The sequence below is a fragment of the Gymnoscopelus microlampas genome, assembly GCF_963454915.1.
Source record: "Gymnoscopelus microlampas genome assembly, chromosome: 21".
Classification (NCBI taxonomy): Eukaryota; Metazoa; Chordata; class Actinopteri; order Myctophiformes; family Myctophidae; genus Gymnoscopelus; species Gymnoscopelus microlampas.
This window is the reverse complement of record NC_139958.1, coordinates 1,522,201-1,547,471: the sequence shown is the minus strand read 5'-3', so window position 1 is coordinate 1,547,471 and position 25,271 is coordinate 1,522,201. Positions and strand designations below refer to the sequence as shown.

Genomic DNA, 25,271 nt, shown 5'->3' with positions numbered 1-25,271 from the left:
CATGTTGTAAAACACCAAGACACTATTATTCCTCCTGTTCTAACTTAAATACATGCTGTAAAACACCAAGACACTATTATTCCTCCTGTTCTAACTTAAATACATGTTGTAAAACACCAAGACACTATTATTCCTCCTGTTCTAACTTAAATACATGTTGTAAAACACCAAGACACTATTATTCCTCCTGTTCTAACTTAAATACATGTTGTAAAACACCAAGACACTATTATTCCTCCTGTTCTAACTTAAATACATGTTGTAAAACACCAAGACACTATTATTCCTCCTGTTCTAACTTAAATACATGTTGTAAAACACCAAGACACTATTATTCCTCCTGTTCTAACTTAAATACATGTTGTAAAACACCAAGACACTATTATTCCTCCTGTTCTAACTTAAATACATGCTGTAAAACACCAAGACACTATTATTCCTCCTGTTCTAACTTAAATACATGCTGTAAAACACCAAGACACTATTATTCCTCCTGTTCTAACTTAAATACATGTTGTAAAACACCAAGACATCATTATTCCTCCTGTTCTAACTTAAATACATGCTGTAAAACACCAAGACACTATTATTCCTCCTGTTCTAACTTAAATACATGTTGTAAAACACCAAGACACTATTATTCCTCCTGTTCTAACTTAAATACATGCTGTAAAACACCAAGACACTATTATTCCTCCTGTTCTAACTTAAATACATGCTGTAAAACACCAAGACACTATTATTCCTCCTGTTCTAACTTAAATACATGCTGTAAAACACCAAGACACTATTATTCCTCCTGTTCTAACTTAAATACATGTTGTAAAACACCAAGACACTATTATTCCTCCTGTTCTAACTTAAATACATGCTGTAAAACACCAAGACACTATTATTCCTCCTGTTCTAACTTAAATACATGTTGTAAAACACCAAGACACTATTATTCCTCCTGTTCTAACTTAAATACATGCTGTAAAACACCAAGACACTATTATTCCTCCTGTTCTAACTTAAATACATGTTGTAAAACACCAAGACACTATTATTCCTCCTGTTCTAACTTAAATACATGTTGTAAAACACCAAGACACTATTATTCCTCCTGTTCTAACTTAAATACATGCTGTAAAACACCAAGACACTATTATTCCTCCTGTTCTAACTTAAATACATGCTGTAAAACACCAAGACACTATTATTCCTCCTGTTCTAACTTAAATACATGTTGTAAAACACCAAGACACTATTATTCCTCCTGTTCTAACTTAAATACATGTTGTAAAACACCAAGACATCATTATTCCTCCTGTTCTAACTTAAATACATGCTGTAAAACACCAAGACACTATTATTCCTCCTGTTCTAACTTAAATACATGCTGTAAAACACCAAGACACTATTATTCCTCCTGTTCTAACTTAAATACATGTTGTAAAACACCAAGACACTATTATTCCTCCTGTTCTAACTTAAATACATGCTGTAAAACACCAAGACACTATTATTCCTCCTGTTCTAACTTAAATACATGCTGTAAAACACCAAGACACTATTATTCCTCCTGTTCTAACTTAAATACATGCTGTAAAACACCAAGACACTATTATTCCTCCTGTTCTAACTTAAATACATGTTGTAAAACACCAAGACACTATTATTCCTCCTGTTCTAACTTAAATACATGCTGTAAAACACCAAGACACTATTATTCCTCCTGTTCTAACTTAAATACATGTTGTAAAACACCAAGACACTATTATTCCTCCTGTTCTAACTTAAATACATGTTGTAAAACACCAAGACACTATTATTCCTCCTGTTCTAACTTAAATACATGTTGTAAAACACCAAGACACTATTATTCCTCCTGTTCTAACTTAAATACATGTTGTAAAACACCAAGACACTATTATTCCTCCTGTTCTAACTTAAATACATGTTGTAAAACACCAAGACACTATTATTCCTCCTGTTCTAACTTAAATACATGCTGTAAAACACCAAGACACTATTATTCCTCCTGTTCTAACTTAAATACATGCTGTAAAACACCAAGACACTATTATTCCTCCTGTTCTAACTTAAATACATGCTGTAAAACACCAAGACACTATTATTCCTCCTGTTCTAACTTAAATACATGCTGTAAAACACCAAGACACTATTATTCCTCCTGTTCTAACTTAAATACATGTTGTAAAACACCAAGACACTATTATTCCTCCTGTTCTAACTTAAATACATGCTGTAAAACACCAAGACACTATTATTCCTCCTGTTCTAACTTAAATACATGTTGTAAAACACCAAGACACTATTATTCCTCCTGTTCTAACTTAAATACATGCTGTAAAACACCAAGACACTATTATTCCTCCTGTTCTAACTTAAATACATGCTGTAAAACACCAAGACACTATTATTCCTCCTGTTCTAAATTAAATACATGTTGTAAAACACCAAGACATCATTATTCCTCCTGTTCTAACTTAAATACATGCTGTAAAACACCAAGACACTATTATTCCTCCTGTTCTAACTTAAATACATGTTGTAAAACACCAAGACACTATTATTCCTCCCGTTCTAACTTAAATACATGTTGTAAAACACCAAGACACTATTATTCCTCCTGTTCTAACTTAAATACATTCTGTAAAACACCAAGACACTATTATTCCTCCTGTTCTAACTTAAATACATGCTGTAAAACACCAAGACACTATTATTCCTCCTGTTCTAACTTAAATACATGCTGTAAAACACCAAGACACTATTATTCCTCCTGTTCTAACTTAAATACATGCTGTAAAACACCAAGACACTATTATTCCTCCTGTTCTAACTTAAATACATGTTGTAAAACACCAAGACACTATTATTCCTCCTGTTCTAACTTAAATACATGTTGTAAAACACCAAGACACTATTATTCCTCCTGTTCTAACTTAAATACATGCTGTAAAACACCAAGACACTATTATTCCTCCTGTTCTAACTTAAATACATGCTGTAAAACACCAAGACACTATTATTCCTCCTGTTCTAACTTAAATACATGTTGTAAAACACCAAGACACTATTATTCCTCCTGTTCTAACTTAAATACATGCTGTAAAACACCAAGACACTATTATTCCTCCTGTTCTAACTTAAATACATGCTGTAAAACACCAAGACACTATTATTCCTCCTGTTCTAACTTAAATACATGCTGTAAAACACCAAGACACTATTATTCCTCCTGTTCTAACTTAAATACATGTTGTAAAACACCAAGACACTATTATTCCTCCTGTTCTAACTTAAATACATGTTGTAAAACACCAAGACACTATTATTCCTCCTGTTCTAACTTAAATACATGCTGTAAAACACCAAGACACTATTATTCCTCCTGTTCTAACTTAAATACATGTTGTAAAACACCAAGACACTATTATTCCTCCTGTTCTAACTTAAATACATGTTGTAAAACACCAAGACACTATTATTCCTCCTGTTCTAACTTAAATACATGCTGTAAAACACCAAGACACTATTATTCCTCCTGTTCTAACTTAAATACATGCTGTAAAACACCAAGACACTATTATTCCTCCTGTTCTAACTTAAATACATGCTGTAAAACACCAAGACACTATTATTCCTCCTGTTCTAACTTAAATACATGTTGTAAAACACCAAGACACTATTATTCCTCCTGTTCTAACTTAAATACATGTTGTAAAACACCAAGACACTATTATTCCTCCTGTTCTAACTTAAATACATGCTGTAAAACACCAAGACACTATTATTCCTCCTGTTCTAACTTAAATACATGCTGTAAAACACCAAGACACTATTATTCCTCCTGTTCTAACTTAAATACATGCTGTAAAACACCAAGACACTATTATTCCTCCTGTTCTAACTTAAATACATGTTGTAAAACACCAAGGCCCTCATTTATCAACGCAGCGTATAAACCGGCGTATATTTTTCCATATATTCGGCCGTGCACCAACGTCGAAGTCACATTTATCAACACATCCTACACAGCTGATCCGAGCGTACACTTGGTCCCAGCGTTGATAAATGTCACGGCTGAAACCGAGCGTCATTTAAATAACACGCCCTTAAATATTCTCAAAACGCCCTGATTTTACGACATGGAGATTGAAGAACCAGAATACGACCAAAGAAGACATCATGAAAAGCCAATAAGAAAGAGTTTCCCTCGCTCGACACACACGCACACGCCCCTCTCTCTCTCTCTCTCTCTCTCACACACACACACACACACACACACACACACACACACACGCCCGCCTCTGTGTTTTTCATCTAATCCGTACCGTAGCGTATCTTTGTCACGTAGGCTTGTAGCCTACATGAATGACATATTATGATACCAATTACATCGCCATGAATGGAATACGTTTGTATATTTATTTACCCCATACCGAGCAGTGCGCGTTCAAGTTACACTAGCAGTCATGTAGGCTATATTCCCCATGAGACTCGGGCGGTCTGCAGACTGCAGTGATCCCGTGCCGCCACCCACGTTATAAGAGATTGGAGCGTCAGGTTTAATGTATATCCTTAACCCAGCCAGGTTGTAGCCTATATAACTCTCTTAGTCCTGGGGCCAAGCCATATTTTGGTACCACCTAAGGTGACCGTAAAGTTTTTGTATTTTTGTCTTCCTACATGTCTCTAGTTTATATTTTGGTATGATAACCCTTCCAATCTTGTAGCTTAATGGCAGTTATCACTACCTACCGGCTAATGTATCCGGTAGGAGACACAAAGTAGAATCTTTGTGTCTCCTACCCCGGGCATCAAATTATTGCGCCAAAAAACAAAATATATCCATGTATTCAAGGCTTCATGGGGTGTGCAATTGATAGAAAATAAATCATTTTTTGGGTGAACTCCTCCTTTAAGTTTTCCAGGGGGACTCTACCCATTCAGCTATATGACCACCCTAGACCGAAGGAGGGTCAACTTTTACAAGCTTATGGAAAGCAGTCTTTTTGCAAACACCAAAAATCTGAGAAGTTATCAATTGCACACCCCATGAAGCCTTGAATACATGGATATATTTAGTTTTTTGGCGCAATAATTTGATGCCCGGGGTAGGAGACACAAAGATTCTACTTTGTGTCTCCTACCGGATACATTAGCCGGTAGGTAGTGATAACTGCCATTAAGCTACAAGATTGGCAGGGTTATCATACCAAAATATAAACTAGAGACATGTAGGAAGACAAAAATACAAAAACTTTACGGTCACCTTAGGTGGTACCAATTTGTGAAAATATCAGTGTTGGCCCCTGGACTATCTATGACATAACTCCATACCATAGGACAAGCTAAAGTACTGTAAGTTTGTAGACCTCACTGTCAATGAAAAGATGGTCGGGAGTCCCGACCACGGGACTCCCGACGCAAAAGCGCTCGTATATTTTTTTAAATAGCAGATCTACAAGCTCACAATGCGTTGCGATGCGACGCTGGCTTGTGAGCTTGTAGATTTGCTATTTTCAATGCAGCCAGATCTACAATCTTATCTGAATGACTGTTAAAGCAATGTGTTTAAATTACTTTATAAAATGTTATATTTTCACAGGGATTATTTATTAGTGGAGATATACATTTAGGAGTGGATTATGTGTCTAGATGCCTCTCTGACAGTCAGACAATGCTGCTCCGCAGGTCTAGAATGGAATAAACGGGTGCAGCCAAAGTCAACAACTGGTCTCGACCAGACGTGAGATCTCAGCCTACGGTAGGATGAAGCCCACGTCAGGATATATTGATAAATGCCGAAAGGTGCGGTGATCTCGCCGTACGCCCATTATTTGGGCTGCACCGCGTTGATAAATGAGGGCCCAAGACACTATTATTCCTCCTATCTTATACTTTGGGCTATTCAAAAATAGCAGATCTACAAGCTCATAGAGAAGCACTAATAAAAAAACATTTTATTTGTTTAAAACATTTGTGCAATACATTTCTTTTTTTAAAGCGAACATTCTGATGATGATATGGATTAATAACATTATTAAAATGATACTATGGATTAATAACATTATTTAAATGATACTATGGATTAATAACATTATTTAAATCATTGCATGTATCTCACCGAGTTAAACTGCTGCTGTAGCTTCTCGTTTGCATAGTTGATGCAGAACTGTTCGAAGCTGTTCACCTCGAAGGTCTCAAACCTGCAGGAACGTTAACACAATACTGTCACACATGCTGCTGTTTGAAACAATACATGACTTCATCATCATCATCATCATCATCATCATCACGTTATTTGTATAGCACCTTTAACTCACTGAGTGCCATTAACGTGTTTGACGTGTTTTTACCGCTATGGCGCTGGGTGCCATTAACGTGTTTGACGTGTTTTTGAAAAAATAACAAAAAAAAAAAAAAAAACCCCAAGATATCATCATCTGAAGATGTGCAGCTCCATCCACTCCTTGTTTAACTTAGAACTGAAAAAGGCTGTATCTCGCTTCCTAAGCACTTTTTGTTTTCTGTGAAAAAAACTCTGGCACTTTTCAGAATCAATTCTGAAATAATTCTGGCAATCCTGGCACTCAATGAGTTAACACATCAAATGCAGCCCAAAGTGCTTCACATAAAAATAGTAAATCAAATAACGATAAAGAGTTTAAGCTAAATATTCCGTGAGGCCCCGAATGTTGGGTCATCTAGAGATGTGAACACTAGGAGAGCATTCTGTGCTCTTTTGATCTCGTCACTTAAACACACGGAAGATACAGTAATAATAATAATGCATGTTATTCATAAAGCACTTTTAAAGCATGGCATAAAAACAGCATAGGCAACCAAAACAATTATATACTGTAGGACCCAACTAGGCTAGACTGAAAGGGTCAAATTAAAAGAAAAGAGCCAAGAATAATGAAGAAAACGCTCTGTTAAAAAGGGTAGGTTTTTAGTCCATGTTTAAAAGCATCAGTGGACTACGGTGCTCTCATGTGTTCGGGGAGGGCGTTCCACAGACATGGGGCTGTAGAGCGGGGGGCCCGGGCGCCCATGCTGCGGAGGCTGCTGTTGGGACCTCAATGGAAACAAGACCACAAGGACTTTTTGGACGGACCTTTTAGTTAAAGTATTTGTAAAAATGTAATTGTGCTGTTTTCCATTTTTGGCCTAATAAAACATTAAATCAATCAATCAATCAATTGGGGACAAGGAGAAGGTTGGTGTTGGAAGATATAATAGATTCATATGAACTAGACCACACCCGGTCGACGCATCCGTGGGGGGATATGCGCACATGATCTGGCAACCCGGGAGGCGACATTGTTTGACACAGAAACGCTAATAAGAAGCTGAGATTTGATGAAATTGAAAAACGGGCTTCACAGTTAAGTTCAGATGGTAATGGTCAATGGCTGTGTGCAAAATCAGAGCAATTGCCGTGGATGCACTGCTGTGGATGCACTGCTGTGTATCGCTGTATTGTTGTATTGTGCTTTGGCAATGTAAACGTATGTTTTCTCATGCCAATAAAGCCCTTTGAATTGAATTGAATTGAATTGTGAGAGGGGAGGATCTTGTATTCAGTCCTGAAGGAGCCAGTGAAGTGAACAGAGGATGGGTGTAATAATACGGTCGTATTTCCGCGCTCTCATCATGGATCCTAGCAGCCTGTTTAGAATGTACTGGAGCCTCTGGAGGCTCTTGCTAGGGATCCCGAATCGATGAGCAGTGTGTTTACAGTAATCCAGCCTGGGTGGATTCGGGTCAATCAAATATAATTATTAATTAATATCGGATAAACCGCGGGTGAAATATTGCGGTAAATAAATTAATGACATCTAATATATCTATCCATAAGATAGCTAAATCTCTGCGTGCTTGTGTCTGTGTGTAGAGCAGCCCCTGCGATGCGATCACAAAATGCATTGATTTAGCCTATGGAATGTCGGTGGCTCGGTGCGTCTTTTTTCTTTTTTTTAAACCGGCACTGCTCTGCTGCGCTGGCAGTTGGATGCCGCATGTGTGTTGGATGCCTGTATGTTGGATGCCGCACTGTTCATCGCAGCAGAGCAGTGCACTCTGTATGTTCAGGCTCAGCGCAGCACCGGTTTAAAAAAAAGAAAAAAAGACGCACCGACATTCCATAGGCTAAATCAATGTATTTTGTGATCGCATCGCACAACTAATAGGCTACTAAAACTAACGGGGAATACCAAAAAATAATAATATTTTGACATACGGGGAAAAACGGTTGGTGCGGATGTTTAAATTGGATAATATAATTATTGCGGTTGGATAACGGGCGGATAATTAATTTGTACATGCGGATTCGGGTGACGTGAGAGGCCATCCGCGCATCTCTAGCGTCTAGCGCTGTGTGTGTGTGTGGCAACAGGTGTAGCGCTTGGCGGAGGATAGCTAAATATAACGCTGGCTGATCCCTGAGACTTGAGGCCTACTGAAGCCCAGTGTGTACGACACAGCAGATCTACAACAAGCTCTACAATGTGTGTGTGTGTGTGTGTGTGTGTGTGTGTGTGTGTGTGTGTGTGTGTGTGTGTGTGTGTGTGTGTGTGTGTGTGTGTGTGTGTGTGTGTGTGTGTGTGTGTGTGTGTGTGTGTGTGTGTGTGTGTGTGCACGTGTGTGTGTGTTAGCGTTGTTACCCGTAGATGTCCAGGACTCCGATGAAGGAGTGCTGTCTGGAGGAGGTGTGCAGAGCCACGTTGACGTGCTCCACTATCCAGTCAAACAGGTGAGCATAGATGTGTTTGGCCAGAGCGTCACGGGCGTTAGAGGCCTGTAAGGAGGAGGGAGAGGGTTAACCTTAACCCTATAACCTCACAAACGCTATGCCTAAACCTAACCTTAACCCCCTGCACAGCAGTCATATTGGACAGAAATTGGGCCTCTTCCTTACTTCCTTCACAGGTGTTACCATTGATGAAGGAGGACATGCTCCTCACTGACCTACCTGCTTAGAGCATTGGTTCTCAAAGTGGGGTCCGGGGACCCCCAGGGGTCCTTGAGGGAGTTCCAGGGGGTCCCCAGCTAAATGATAGATTAGGCACCAAATGGACCCTGTTATGGGTCTGTAACTCTGAGAGTGTACAAATGGAACCAAATGGACCCTAACGGGTCCATTTGGTTCCATTTGTACACTCTCAGAGTTAAATTAACATAGATTTTACAATATAAATTGCGGTCCAAGTGATAGAAATCATTAGTCATTAAATGGGGGTCCGTAGCTCTAATGCATGTCAAACTGGGGGTCCTTGAAATTAAAATAGTTGAGAATCACTGCTAGAGCTGTAAAAAAATCTTCTCTTATGGGGGGTCCCTGGCAATTCTTTTCAAATGGGGGTCCGCGGGCTGATAAGTGTCAATTTGGGGGTTCTTGACATGAAACACTTTGAGAACCACTGGATTAGAGGACATGATGCTGACCTACCTGCTTAGAGCAGTGGTTCTCAAACTTTTTTCGTGCCAAGGACCCCCAAATAGACACTTATTAGCCCGCGGACCCCCATTTGAAAAGATAAGCCAGGGACCCCCCATAAGAGACGATTTTTACGGCTCTCTAGCAGTGATTTCAACCATTTTAATTTCAAGGACCCCCAGTTTGACATGCATTAGAGGCTACGGACCCCCATGTATGTCCCTGGGACCCCAATTCATATTGTAAAATCAATGTTAATTTAACTCTGAGAGTGTACAAATGGAACCAAATGGACCCGTTAGGGTCCATTTGGTTCCATTTGTACACTCTCAGAGTTACAGACCCATAAGGGTCCATTTGGTTCCTGTCCATCATTTAGCTGGGGACCCCCTGGAACCCCCTCAAGTACCCCTGGGGGTCCCCGGACCCCACTTTGAGAACCAATGGCTTAGAGGACATGCTCACTGACCTGCTTGGAGGACATGCTCTTGACGTAGGTCTCGGAGGTGGTGACCAGCTTCCTGTGGCAGAGCCAGTGCTCCATCTGTTGAAGCTCCACCCCCAGCAGACGACAGAAGTGCTGCAGGTGGAGGCTGTCCGTCTGCGAGTTAAAACCACAATATAACTTTATTTATAACTAGGAAAAAGTGCTCCTCGGAGCACAGGTCTCCACCAGGTAAAGCAAAGCAAAGCAAAGTTTGTTGTTTACCCAGGGTGTCGGACTAAGCACGAAGCTTGTTTCCAGCCGGACCCTGCATGGAAGCCTTGCTCAAGGGCTATTCAGCGGTGATTCATGATTGATGTGATGAATTGGGGAATCGAACTAGGGACCTTCCGGTATCAAGGCCGCCCCTCTAACCACTAGGCCACCGCTGCCACAGGTCAGGTCAGGTTATTGTGGCCTCCTGGTGGCGCTATAATAGGCCATAACGTGAAAAGGGTGCCATTTCTTCTTAGGCCCTTGCACGGCAATCAGACACTGCATTCATGATTTGAGGCATTTTGTTCCAAAAATGTGTGTTTTGCTAAATTAGACCTGCTGGTGGCGCTATAACAGGCCAATGTGAAAAGGGTGACATTTGCTCCTCAACATAGTGGGAATGTGCGTGCAAAGTTTGACCGCGCGGGGTTCATGATTTGCGGCATTTTGTTCAAAACAAGCCACTACTAGCAAACTTTAGATGTCAATCTTAGCCAATCAGAATGGAATATGAAAAATCAAACACATCCGTCTTGATCACATGACTATAGAGATCATGTGTACCGATGTGCGTGAAATTTGGATAAAATCGTAATATAAAAAAATGTGTTTTACATAAGTCGGCCTCCTGGTGGTGCTATAAAAGGCAGATGTGAAAAATGCAGGGCAAAGGTTTTTCCTTGACCTCTAGGGAGTGCACTTACAAAGTTTTACACAGATCGGTGCAGTTATAGGTAAAAACACAAATCGGCCTGTTATAGCCCCACCATGAGGCTGATTTGAAAATGTTCAAGTGGCATTTCTTCATGGGCATAGTGGGAACATGCGTGGAAAATGTCAAGGAAACTGCATGCTGTGTTCATGATTTGAGGCATTTTGTTCAAAACAGAGCACTCCTACAAACTTTGGAAGACATTTTTAGCCAATCAGGATGGAATATGAAAAATGTGTTAGCTTTAATAACATCCTACCGGGATGTGACAGGAGTCTGTTAGCTTTAATAACATCCTACCGGGATGTGACAGGAGTCTGTTAGCTTTAATAACATCCTACCGGGATGTGACAGGAGTCTGTTAGCTTTAATAACATCCTACCGGGATGTGACAGGAGTCTCCGTCTCTCTCGGAACAGATGTCCACGTTGCCCAGGTGGAGGATGGACGCCATGATCTTGAAAATGCTGCCCTGACTGCTCTCCTTCACACCTGGACAGAAATCACCATTATACACACTGGCTTTCATTCACACCTGGACATACGTCACTATTATACACACTGGCTTTCATTCACACCTGGACATACGTCACTATTATACACACTGGCTTTCATTCACACCTGGACATACGTCACTATTATACACACTGGCTTTCATTCACACCTGGACATACGTCACCATTATACACACTGGCTTTCACAACAAGACAAGAGAGATGCAATAACCAGACTATTGCCAAAGAACACAAAGAACACATCATCCTGTGTGATAGGGGGTCCATTTGGTAAGTCATATTTTACATCCTGTGTGATAGGGGGTCCATTTGGTAAGTCATATTTTACATCCTGTGTGATAGGGGGTCCATTTGGTAAGTCATATTTTACATCCTGTGTGATAGGGGGTCCATTTGGTAAGTCATATTTTCAACGTACAATATGAAAATGAAAATGTATTTAATGTTTAGTTAAAAGCTGTTACTGAACAAACACTTTACAGCACTGTGGGAAAACAGAACCACTTAACACTTAAGCAAAGTTAGGAACCAAATGGACCCTTACAGGTCTGTAACTCTGAGAGTGTACAAATGGAACCAAATGGACCCTATTACAGGTCTGTAACTACGAGAGTGTACAAATGGAACCACATGGACCCTATTACAGGTCTGTAACTACGAGAGTGTACAAATGGAACCACATGGACCCTTATTCGCTGGTCTTCAGATCAATAAATGAATGATTCTCACCCAGCAGTGAGAACGCTTCCTTGGTCTTCTCCAGGTCGTGGGCATCATTCACTCCTTCAATGAAGATGTTCTCTCCTAGCGATGTGTAGGTGAAATCCTCTGCACTCGCTGCATCACAACACAAACACGCTATGATTATCATGATGATGATGAGGATGATTAGGATAAGATACAGACGCATGGCGGCGCATTGTGAGCTCATACTGTACATTTGAAACGTTGTGAGCTCATACTGTACATTTGAAACATTGTGAGCTCATACTGTACATTTGAAACATTGTGAGCTCATACTGTACATTTGAAACATTGTGAGCTCATACTGTACATTTGAAACGTTGTGAGCTCATACTGTACATTTGAAACGTTGTGAGCTCATACTGTACATTTGGAACAGAGATACGTACTCAAGGCCAGGTCTCTGAACTCCGGGAGGCTGGCAGAGGCACACAGCTGGTAGAAGATGTGATAGTTCCTCTCATCCTCTGCCTTCAAGACAAAAACACTGACTCCATGACATGACTCTATAAAACACTGACTCATAACATGACTCTATAAAACACTGACTCCATAACACCATTCAATAAGGAAACACATCCGTGTCATTTTAGATTTCTTTGGCTATTCAAAAACAGCAAATATACAAAAGCTCGAGCTTGTAGATCTGCTATTTTTGAAAAATCGTGAACATTCGTGCAAATCTTTGTCAGTGTGTCAGGAAATCAAGTATTTGGGTCATATATTTACTGATAATCTACAAGATGATAGAGATATCTCCAGGCAGTGCCGTATACTTTATGCACAGGCCAACATGCTGCTTCAGAGGTTCAGTATGTGTTCTGATCCTGTTAAATGTGCTCTATTTAAAGCATTTTGCACTCCCATGCATACAGCCTTCTTGTGGTGCTCATACAAGAAGAGTAGTATGCAGAGGCTCAAGGTTGCATATAATGATGCCCTGAGGATTATACTTAAGGTCCCTAGATCAGTGGTTCTCAAACTTGTTCATGTCAAGGACCCCCAAATTGACACTTATTAGCCCGCGGACCCCCACTTCAAAAGATATGCCAGGGACCCCCATAAGAGAAGATATTTTTACGGCTCTAGCAGTGATTCTCAGCCATTTACATTTCAAGGACCCCCAGTTTGACATGCATTAGGGCTACAGACCCCCATTTAATGGCATTTCTTATCACTTGGACCGCAATTTATATTGTAAAATCAATGTCAATTTAACTCTGAGTGTCCAAATGGAACCAAATGGACCCGTCAGGGTCCATTTGGTTCCATTTGGACACTCTCAGAGTTACAGACCCATAAGGGTCCATTTTGGTGCCTAATCCTCAAGTACCCCTGGGGGTCCCCGGACCCCCCTTTGAGAACCAATGCCCTAGATGGCATAGTGCCAGTCACTTATTTGTGTCATGTGGTATACCCACCTGTGAGGCTCTCTTAAGGCACATGTTTGGATTCATGACTCGCTTGGATGAGTCCAGGAACAGTATAATTGAGGATATGGTCAATCCTGGGAAAAGGTGTCTCCGGTACTCATCTAGGCTAAGGATTCACTGGAGAAACAGTCTCTATGTGTGACTTGTATATAATTGTATGTTCTTATTTGTTTTTAATTATTTTTATTTTTTTTACTTTTTATACTGTCTGTCTTATTTGTATGATATATGGATCCCCTGCGTGTCTGAAATAACGTTTTGAAATAGATATATTTTCAAAGCAAACATCTGTAACTCAAATCTGTGTTTCATGGGGGTCCCTGGAACAAAACATTTTGAGATTGGGGTTCACGGCTAAATACATATCTAAAAATGTTTTCTAAACCCTAACAGTATGTTTCTATATCAGTGGTGCTCCAACTTTTTCCATGTCAAGGACCCCTCAAAAGGATACAAATTTGGCCACGGACCCCCATCTCAAAATATGTTGTTCCAGGGACCCCCCAGAAGCAAAGATCGGAGTTAAAAATGTTCGCTTTAAAACATATATATATATATATATATGTATTCAAAGATTTGCAAAAATGTTCACGATTTAAAAGAAAACAGCAGATCTACAAGCTCATAGTGCGGCACTCTGTGCCGCACTATGAGCTTTTTGGCAAAAAAAACATGAGCTTTTTGGCAAAAACCACCCCTCATTCAACTGCCCATCACTATGGAATGGATTATCGGCACAATTTTTGTTCTCCGATTCTACGAGACCCTCCTACGTCTTTTAAAGCGATTGGCGGGTGGATCGTGTAATCGAGTAATCGAGTAATCCATCATAAATTGATTTTGTATTTTATTACATTTTTATCCCACGATTTTGTAACCCCTATTTATTTCACCCAGTGCCAATGCCTAAGCGTGTGATCATGGGCACTACCTTCCCTCTGCCAACCTAGGGAGGCCAGGGCCGAGCTCATGCCTCCTTCAATGCATGAGAGCCAACTGACCTTCTTATCACCTGACAGGAGAGTTTCCCCGGTAGGACGTAGCGCGTGGAAGGAACACGTTATTCCAACCAGTTCCTTTCCCCTCCATCAGGCGCCCCGGCTGACCAGGGGGAGGCAGTATAGTGACCAGGATTACTACATGTTTTTTTGTGAGGGTACCTATGGCTGTGTGCAAATGCAGAGCAATTGCTCCAGCCACTGAGGAGAACCGGGCAGAAGAGATTTTGGGCACACCACCCTCACAGAGCTTTGTGGAATTACAGGAGGATGTACCTGAAACACCACCCTGGACTTCTCCAGCAGATAGGTCCTCATGTTGGCTCCTATGATGTGGAAGCGCCGGTCGAAACCGATCTGGATGTACTTCCCGAAGCGGCTGCTGTTGTCGTTACGGGTGGTCTTTGCGTTCCCGATGGCCTGGAGGAGGGAAAACGTTTTTAGTTTAGTTTAGTTTAGTTTAGTTTAGTTCAGTGGTTCTCAAACCTTTTCGTGCCAAGGATTAGACCGCGGACCCCCATTTGAAAAGATAAGCCAGGGACCCCCATAATAGAAGATTTTTACGGCTCTCTAGCAGTGATTTCAACCATTTTAATTTCAAGGACCCCCAGTTTGACATGCATTAGAGGCTACGGACCCCCATTTAATGGCATGTATGTCTCTGGGACCCCAATTCATGTTGTAAAATCAATGTTAATTTAACTCTGAGAGTGTACAAATGGAACCAAATGGACCCTAACGGGTCCATTTGGTTCCATTTGTACACTCTCAGAGTTACAGACACATAAGGGTCCATTTGGTTCCTGTCCATCATTTAGCTGGGGACCCCCTGGAACCCCCTCAAGTACCCCTGGGGGTCCACGGACCCCACTTTGAGAACCAATGATTTAGTTTACACTCAAACACTCAAAAATTATCCACAATTACATTTAAAACTACTTTAGTTGTTTCGTATTAATCGAACACTCAAAATGTTTCAATATTTACATTCATGACTTCATACTTACCCACACACCATCACGTGTGTGTAACATATACACCTGAATGTGTGCATAAACACACACACACACATTCAAATATACTGTACATGCCATATTCATACAGACGCCAACACTAAGATTTTCAGAGTCATCGTCGATGGACAATGTAAGCATTAAGACACTCCAGAGACTGAATCCAGTAGGGCTGCAACTAACGATTAATTTCATAATCGATGAATCGGTCGATTATCTTAACGATTAATCGATTAATTGGATTATCGCACTTATTTAGCGATTACCTGATCATTTTGATTTTAGGTTGTTTTAGGCATGTTCTATCTAAAAATACAGATGAATAATTAATTTAAAAGCACATATTATACAATTTTGCTCAGCTGCTGATTAGGCTACTGCCCATAAAATACATAAATACATATCAAAATAAATAAAAGACACCTTATGGTACCTTTTATTTTCTTCTGACTGCTTGATTTGATTAAAAAAAAACATATTTTAGGCTAAAGGGTAACAGTACTCTTTTAAATTCAAATGTTTCATTTAAAAAAGGGATACAGGATAGGTGGGCACTTAACGGTCTTAAGTAATGTAAAGTATACTTGATGTGAACACGCATTGTACATCATTATCAGACTTAATGTTATCCTTCAACTTCTTGTTTATGCCCCAAAACGACTGGATATATAGGTTTTGTAGCAATTTGTAGTTTTGTAGAAATATTGGACCTTAATTGTCGAATGTTTAAGCATGTTCTAATCATGTTTACTTTACTTTACTTAAAAACACTTTCCATTTTTATTTTTTTTACATTTTGGATAAAATAGCCAATATTACATTGAATTTATTATTATATTAATGAAATTCCATTATCGATTAATCGATTATCAAATTAGTTGGCAACTAATTTAGTAATCGATTTTTAATCGATTAATCGATTAGTTGTTGCAGCCTTAGAATCCAGACTGACTTACAATAAACAAGGTAAACAGAAACACATACACCCCTGGAACCCCCCCCCCCCCCCCCCCCCCCCAGGGGGGTCCCAAGCAACTCACTGAGTGCCATTAGCGTGTTTCACGTGTTTTTACCGCTATGGCGCTGGGTGCTTTTGACGTGTTTTTGAAAAAAACAAGTCAAACACATGAAAAACATGTTCAGAACCCAAGATATCATCGACTGAAGATGTGCAGCTCCATCCACTCCTTGTTTAACTTAGAACTGAAAAAGGCTGTATCTCCCTTCCTAAGCACTTTTTGTTTTCTGTGAAAAAAAACTCTGGCACTTTTCACAATCAATTCTGAAATAATTCTGGCAATCCTGGCACTCAATGAGTTAATACACCATCACAATAATTGTAACCCCTTTATCCATTTATGCGTTGGCTATTCAAAAATAGCAGATTTACAAGCTCGATCTGCTATTTTTTTTTTTTTTTTTTTAACTCCTCTCATTATGTTTTTGAGCTCCTGATTATTTTCTTTCCCCAAATTCGACTCGTAAACAAGCCAGTGAATGAAATCCCATGTTGGCCGTGTGATGGAATACAAGAACGCCTCGTCCCAAAACACGCTCGCCCCGGGGTATATCCGGAGGGCTCGGTCGGCGAAAGAAATGGGGTCGAGTGTGTTTTGGGGCTGCGTTTTTCAGCCCGGATCTAATCCGGCGGCCACGGTCCGCGGAAAAAATGGGGCAGTGTGTTTTAGGACGAGCGTTCCGTTTTCCACCCGGTTGCTGTTTTTTTTGCTGTGAGAGGGGAAAAAGCATGTGAAATGGCAAGTGTGGTGTGAGGCGTGTGAAGAGGTTAAATTGCGTGACTCTCACTCTCAAACGGTGAGACTTGGCAGCTCTGGCAGTAGGGTGGGGTCCTAGCGGCCAAAAAAAAAAGGTGGCTAAAATGTGCCTGAATAAAAAGAATGTCGTTTTATATGAACTGCACAATATGTAAGTACATTGAAGGTGAGGAAAGAAGCCTAAGCATTAGCCAGAGCACTGATCCATAGTCTGTGGTATGTTTGGAGGCAAGTGGAGTGATCGTGTGCTGGCCAACCCAGGACTAGGGATGGAGCTCGAAAACCGGGTCCATTTTATACCCGGGCATGAATTTATCGAGACCCGGTTTTCGATAAGCTTTAGGCTTGTCGAGCCTGTTATCGAGTGTAGCGGCCCATGACGTCATGTCTAAACTATCAAAACAGGAGGCGATCAAGAAATAAATCTGATCACCCACGCTGGCACAAACATGTTGGTCTAAAAGTGTATTGATAGCTGCAAGTTGTGCCAAACAGCGCTGCCCGGGGAAACAAGGAAGATGAATTTTATTGGCTCATCACTATTTTAAGGGGGCTGTAAGCGTCCATTTGGTTCCATTTGTACACTCGGGTTGCGTCTCTGTGTTTACATGTGCGGTGCAGCGGTGAAACAATGGCGTCAACGAGTGAAACGCTCAAAAGTTTCACTTGTCCTCTTCAACCCAAGGTAGCAAGTTGATAATAATCCGTATGAGATTTCCCTGTGACCGTGTCCATCCCTCAGTCTATCGTTGCCGAAAATGGCAGATCTACAAGCTCACAACGTGGTGCGAACCGACGCAGTGTGAGCTTGGAGATCGGCTATGTTTGGTGCGTGACACCGTCGTACGATGAAGTATACATTGCGCTTTTAAAGTGACAGTAAACACATTAACCGTTTCTTCAATATTATTTTCCAAAAGTAAAAAGGTCACTTGCCTTCTGTCTGTTAGAAAAGTACTGTATTTGAAGGCCCTAGCAAAATGTAGTGCAAGTGATATATTTTGGTTAAAACAATAGAAAAAACAACTATGCATTTTTTGTTTATAAAAAGTTGAAGAGACATGGAGATTTTATAGTAATTATTACAGTACTATTCATAATATAAAGACATTTAACACTTATTGCACATTATATGAATGGTTGTTTTAATGATAGGCAAAAATATTTTTTACTTTTGTCATCTTCATTTAATTTTAGATAGTGGTCAGCCACAAACTCACTGTCACAACTGGCCAATAAAAAAAGATACCGGTTCTGTTCAGAATTTTTCGTCTCACGTCTTTTTTCTTAATAATAGAAAAAGATCGATAGTGGGCTCGATAAAAGCTCGGCTCGATAAGCAGCCTCGATAAGGTGCTCATTATCAATAAAAATGAACGAGCTCCATCCCTACCCAGGACCTACACCACAGGTGGCCATTTTAATTAAAGTAGTAGGATAATAACTCACCTCCATAATGGGACTGGAGGCCAGGGAACATGTATAATAATAATAATAACTCATTTATAATGGGACTGGAGGCCAGGGAACATGTATAATAATAATAATAATGATAACTCACCTCCATAATGGGACTGGAGGCCAGCACCTTCTCTTCTACGTTGGTGTCGTTAAAGGATCCTCCCACGGTGGCGAAGTAGCGCATGGCGTATTTGGCGGAAACCGTCTTCCCGGCGCCCGACTCGCCGCTGACGATGATGGACTGGTTTCTCTCGTCTCTGCACGACCACACAAACACACACAACCACACACACACACACACACACACACACAACCACACACACACAACCACACACACACACACACACACACACACACACACACACACACACACACACACACACACACACACACACACACACACACACACACATGTATTTAAACTTCATTGTACAACAAAGAAATAGCAGATATACAAGCTCACAACACGTCGTGGAAGCCCGCTTTCACATCCAGCGGCACGCGTGTGCACAGACTTGCGTCTCAAATCTGCCGACTGGAATTGCTGGATAGCAGTGGTTCTCAAACTTTTTCATGTCAAGGACATGTCAAGCTCTGCTTCTAAATTCCGCCGATTTTCGCCGTTTTTATTCTCACACTGTTAGGTGAAGCCCCCAAGGTTGGTGCCCTGTGCTGCTGCGCTGATTTTATCCGTCAGATTGGGACGTTCACGGCATATTTGGCACCATTACGGTGCGTTCATCATCGGTGACGAGTGCCTCTAACAGCCGCTGCTGGCTGCGTGCACGCAGCGAGGCAATGCGAGGCGATGCGAAGCGACGCGAGTCATATCTCTCTCCCTGTGCCTAATGGCTGTACATGGGGCCGACGGGTGCTTTAGAGTGATTGTGTGAGTGTGGCTTCAGGAAGTAAATTCCTAGCCTCGATCTCCAGGCTTTTATTTTTTAGTTTTGCTAAAAAATAAAAGCTTGGAAATTCCTGTCCCAGCTGTTGGTACGCAAAAGCGCCTCGCGTCGCCTGATGTGGTGCGCATTTTTTATTTTGGGTGCGCATGCGCACCTGCGCACCAGTTATGTGCACCCCTGCAAATGGACCCGTTAGGGTCCATTTGGTTCCATTTGTACACTCTCAGAGTTACAGACCCATATGGGTCCATTTGGTTCCTATGCATCATTTAGCTGGGGACCCCCTGGAACTCCCTCAAGGACCCCTGGGGGTCCCCGGACCCCACTTTGAGAACCAATGACGTAGATGACCGTACCTTCTTTTTAACTACCTTGCCCTAAGGCTGACCTTAAAAACACACCATGCAGCTAAGAGCATTAAAACAGGCGTGTTGGATTTTCATGGACAATACTATTGTCTACAGTCAACTGTCTGCACACTGCCCCGCCCATGGCTCTGTGCCAAACCTAAATATAACCCAAACATTATTCACTTGATTGAGTAATAGGCTCTGTGCACAGCAGACATATTGGAGAGGAATTGGGCCTCTTCCTTACTTCCTTCAACCGGTGTTACCAATGATTCTAATGAAGGCTCTGTTCCATTCTGGTTGTTACAATGACACTAATGAAGGCTCTGTTCCATTCTAGTTGTTACAATGACACTAATGAAGGCTCTGTTCCATTCTGGTTGTTACAGTGACACTAATGAAGGCTCTGTTCCATTCTGGTTGTTACAATGACACTAATGAAGGCTCTGTTCCATTCTGGTTGTTACAATGACACTAATGAAGGCTCTGTTCCATTCTGGTTGTTACAATGATACTAATGAAGGCTCTGTTCCATTCTGGTTGTTACAATGACACTAATGAAGGCTCTGTTCCATTCTGGTTGTTACAATGACGCTAATGAAGGCTCTGTTCCATTCTGGTTGTTACAATGACACTAATGAAGGCTCTGTTCCATTCTGGTTGTTACAATGACACTAATGAAGGCTCTGTTCCATTCTGGTCAAACAGAGTCAGGGTGTTGACTCAATGGAAACTCTCTGCTACACCAGTGGGTCTCAAAGTGTGGTCCAGGGACCCTCATGGGTCCTTGAGGGGGTTCCAAATGCCTTACTCTGAGAGTGTACAAATGTAACCAAATGGACCCTTACGGGTCTGTAACTCAGAGTGTGTACAAATAGAACCAAGGGTCCCATTTGGCCACTCTCAGAGTTATGGGGTCCTTGTGTGTCCTACTGTGCTACACTGAATGGAACAGAGCCTTCATTAGAACCACTGTGCTACACTGAATGGAACAGAGCCTTCATTAGAACCACTGTGCAACACTAAATGGAACAGAGCCTTCATTAGAACCACTGTGTTACACTAAATGGAACAGAGCCTTCATTAGAACCACTGTGTTACACTAAATGGAACAGAGCCTTCATTAGAACCACTGTGTTACACTAAATGGAACAGAGCCTTCATTAGAACCACTGTGTTACACTAAATGGAACAGAGCCTTCATTAGAACCACTGTGTTACACTAAATGGAACAGAGCCTTCATTAGAACCACTGTGTTACACTAAATGGAACAGAGCCTTCATTAGAACCACTGTGTTACACTAAATGGAACAGAGCCTTCATTAGAACCACTGTGTTACACTAAATGGAACAGAGCCTTCATTAGAACCACTGTGCTACACTAAATGGAACAGAGCCTTCATTAGAACCACCGTGTTACACTAAATGGAACAGAGCCTTCATTAGAACCACTGTGTTACACTAAATGGAACAGAGCCTTCACAGAGCCACACACACACACACACACACACACACACACACACACACACACACACACACACACACACACACACACACACACACCTGACAAAAGTATGAATGCTAGTCAAACAAACATGTTTTTAGAATGAAGACACTTTAATCTGAGAGCCTAAAGAATCCTCTCCACATGCTGTCGTAGAGTCATCTCAATCTGATTATTATTATTATTATCATAATAGTTTTTCTTCTTAATAAAGTTGGTTCCTTCATTTTCTTTACGTAAAGTGACTTTGGGTTCTTAGCAAAGTGCTATATAAACCTGAGTTATTATTATTATTATTATTATTAGTTACTTCACACTGCACTGCATGGTGCTACCTTGCCATCTGCTTGTAGGCCTCCTCGGCCACAGCGAATATGTGAGGGTCCATGTCCCCCATGTTCTGACCGCTGTACGCCGTGATCACCTCCTCTCCATAGATGGACAGCTGCTCATACGGGTTTATGGCCACCAACACAATGCCTGAGAGACAGAAATATACATATTCATATTAATGTTCATACAGGTTTATGGCCACCAGCACAATGCCTGAGAGACAGAAATATACATATTCATATTAATGTTCATACGGGTTTATGGCCACCAGCACAATGCCTGAGAGACAGAAATATACATATTAATATTCATATGTTCATACAGGTTTATGGCCACCAGCACAATGCCTGAGACAGAAATATACATATTAATATTCATATGTTCATACAGGTTTATGGCCACCAGCACAATGCCTGAGACAGAAATATACATATTCATATTCATATTAATGTTCATACGGGTTTATGGCCACCAGCACAATGCCTGAGACAGAAATATACATATTAATATTCATATGTTCATACAGGTTTATGGCCACCAGCACAATGCCTGAGACAGGAATATACATTGAATTACACTAATCACACATTATTAACAACATGTAACACAGAACAACTCAGACAGGGTACACACAGTACAACCATGAGCGTTCATTTAACCCTGAGAGTGTACACATAGAACCAAATGGAACCATGTGTACACTCTCAGAGTTACAGACCTGTAAGGGTCCATTTGGTTGCCAACTATAATTTAGTTGGGGACCCCCTGGAACCCCCTAAAGCAGGGGTTTTCAACCGGTGGTCCGCGAAGGTATTGCAGGTGGTCCCTGGCCATGCATTCAGAAATGTAATTAAATTGTATATACTGTATACTGTATATATATATTTATTTTTCCTTTTTTTTTTCCTTTAACTTTTATTTGCTACTCTTGTTTCTTGTTGAATAATTAAAGTCAAATCTAACATTTCAAAAAGTCATGTGAGCTTTTATGATGAACATCCTGTCGCTGTTAATGCTCACAGCAATACATCTGTCTCACATCATCACACATTTGTGTGTTTGACTGAAAGGGACTTATTCTGAGAGGACTCTGGCTGTCCTGCTTGGCAGAGGCGTAACCACTGTAGAGGCAGGACAGGCGGTCGCCTGCCCAACGAAGATATCGCCTCCCTTAGAAAACCCAAATAACCCAAAAATGTGTCATGGTCCGTGCTTAATGTCCTCAAAGTCACGCATCCAACAAGCTTTGAACTGAGCAGATTATTGGACCTTCTGTTCCAGAGATCATGGACGAAACATCTTGAAAACGGACACTTTCACCGATTTTCGATTGAGTTGAAATGTCTTTTTTGAGGGGGAATAGAGGGGGGGGGGGGAATAATTCCTGGGGACGCCACTGCTGCTTGGTCCAGGGAAAAAATAAATAGTTGCTGCATTCAAAATGTGTCAGACAGCATATCCAACTAACATGATATCCCTGCTCCTTACTGATAATCACAGCTCATGCCTGTAGGCCAGGGGTCTTCAACGTTTTCAGGCCAAGGACCCCCTAGCTGAGAGAGAACTTAAGCAGGGACCCCCTACTCTATATTGTATACAATTGTGTTTCAGAATAAACTTTTTTTTTTCACTTGGTCTGCTCTTTTTCCCCTCTACGCCTCTTTGCTGGGAGGCGTTGTGAGCTTGTAGATCTGCTATTTTTGGCTCAAGTTCTCCTCAGAAAAGGGATATTAGGGTTCAAGTGGTTAAGGTAAAAAAAATAAATCATATCACACAAAGATTTGGCGGACCCCCTGTAGTAACTCTGAGGACCCCCTAGGGGTCCCGGACCCCCTGTTGAAGACCCCTGCTGTAGGCTGTGATTAGTGTGACTAGTGAGTAACAAGTAAAAAAAAACACCTCATCTTAACCCATGGAACGGTGCATGAACCCCCCCACCACTATAGTGTGGGGTGGGTGCATGATGGACCCACCCCACACTATAGTGGTGGTCCCCAGGTTGCTCTTAGTCAGGATGGTGGTCCCTGGGTCAACATCAGTTGAAACCCCCCCTGTCCTAAAGGACCCCTGGGGGTCCCTGACACACATTCTAACTACCGAGCGAGGCAGCATCCTTTGACAATAGTCTTAGATGTGATGGAAGTTTAAATAACAAACGGCGACAGAGCATGTGCCTCCGCCCTCCAATCTCACCCAAATGTTCATAGCGCGGCCCAGAGTGCAGCGCTATGAGCTTGTAGATCTGCTATTTTTGAAAAATGTGTGCAAATCTTTGAATAAATATGTATGTTTTAAAGCGAACATTTTTAACTCAAATCTTGTCTTCTGGGGGATTCTACAAATGTCTTCTAAATCCTAACAGTTTTTTTTAAAACCTTATGTTGCTATAATCAGTGGTTCTCTAACTTTTGTCATGTCAAGGACCCCCAAGGACCCCCCCCCCCCCCATGAAGCAAAGATTTGAGTTAAAAATGTATTCAAAAAATACATACATTCAAAGAGTTGCGCAAATTTTCAAGACTTTTCAAAAATACCTGATCTACAAGCTCTGAGCTTGCAGATCTGTAGATGTGTGTGTGGTGTAGCCCTATGGAATGAGCTTGTAGATCTGTCTGTCTGTCTGTCTGTCTGTCTGCCATGAACAAACATATGTCTGTCTGTCTGAGTGTGTGTTCAGGATGAACAGAGTGAAGCTGCAGTTCAGTTCTCACACACATTATCTCTGCTTCTTAACGAGCATCATGACTTGTGACCACACACACACACACACACACACACACACACACACACACACACACACACACACACACACACACACACACACACACACACACACACACACACACACACACACACACACACACACACACACACACACACACACACACACACACACACACACACAGAGTGTGGTCACAAGATGCTGGATAATTAGGAGGTGACACACAGGGAACAACCTCACTAATAAAGCATCTTAATCACTTTAACTTCTTTAACCCTAGATGTGCTAACCAGTGTTGGGTAACGTGACGCCGTTACGTAATATATTACCGAATTGCGGTAACGGGTAATATAACGCATTACTACAAGGAGAAGCTGTAATATATTATTAAAATGACACTACGTTATTGTGTTACTTTGTGCGTTACCCACCAAAGTGAAGGTGTTTTTTTTATCCACCCACAAAGCCGCAGCGTCTAGCCTCTAGTAAAGTATTAAATTGGTTGTCAGTGGCTGGCAGTGCAGTGTGCACATCTAATGGCAAAAACCCATCGCTTATTTGGTCTTGATCAACAGCAATACATTTGACAAAATACAGCGAAATCCCAAAATTCTTAATATCCAGTACAGTAAGCAATAGAAATTAACAGCA

General features: G+C 41.2%; 1 protein-coding gene across 3 annotated transcripts in view; it reads right to left on the bottom strand.

Annotated features, from left to right (window-relative positions):
• Nucleotides 1–25,271, bottom strand: part of myo5b (myosin VB) — a 132,046-nt gene that overhangs the window by 83,466 nt on the left and 23,309 nt on the right. For 2 of the 3 annotated variants that reach the window (XM_084046111.1, XM_084046110.1), the window contains exons 4-12: nt 21,901–22,045; nt 18,906–19,062; nt 14,833–14,976; nt 12,515–12,596; nt 12,111–12,218; nt 11,249–11,358; nt 9,924–10,055; nt 8,682–8,815; nt 6,140–6,221 (exon numbers count right to left, since the gene is read on the bottom strand). In XM_084046111.1, the coding sequence (XP_083902237.1) occupies nt 6,140–6,221; nt 8,682–8,815; nt 9,924–10,055; nt 11,249–11,358; nt 12,111–12,218; nt 12,515–12,596; nt 14,833–14,976; nt 18,906–19,062; nt 21,901–22,045 (1,094 nt within the window). Of the gene's footprint in view, nt 1–6,139; nt 6,222–8,681; nt 8,816–9,923; nt 10,056–11,248; nt 11,359–12,110; nt 12,219–12,514; nt 12,597–14,832; nt 14,977–18,793; nt 18,809–18,905; nt 19,063–21,900; nt 22,046–25,271 lie in introns of those variants that run through there. The other variant, XM_084046112.1, reaches the window with a different exon arrangement.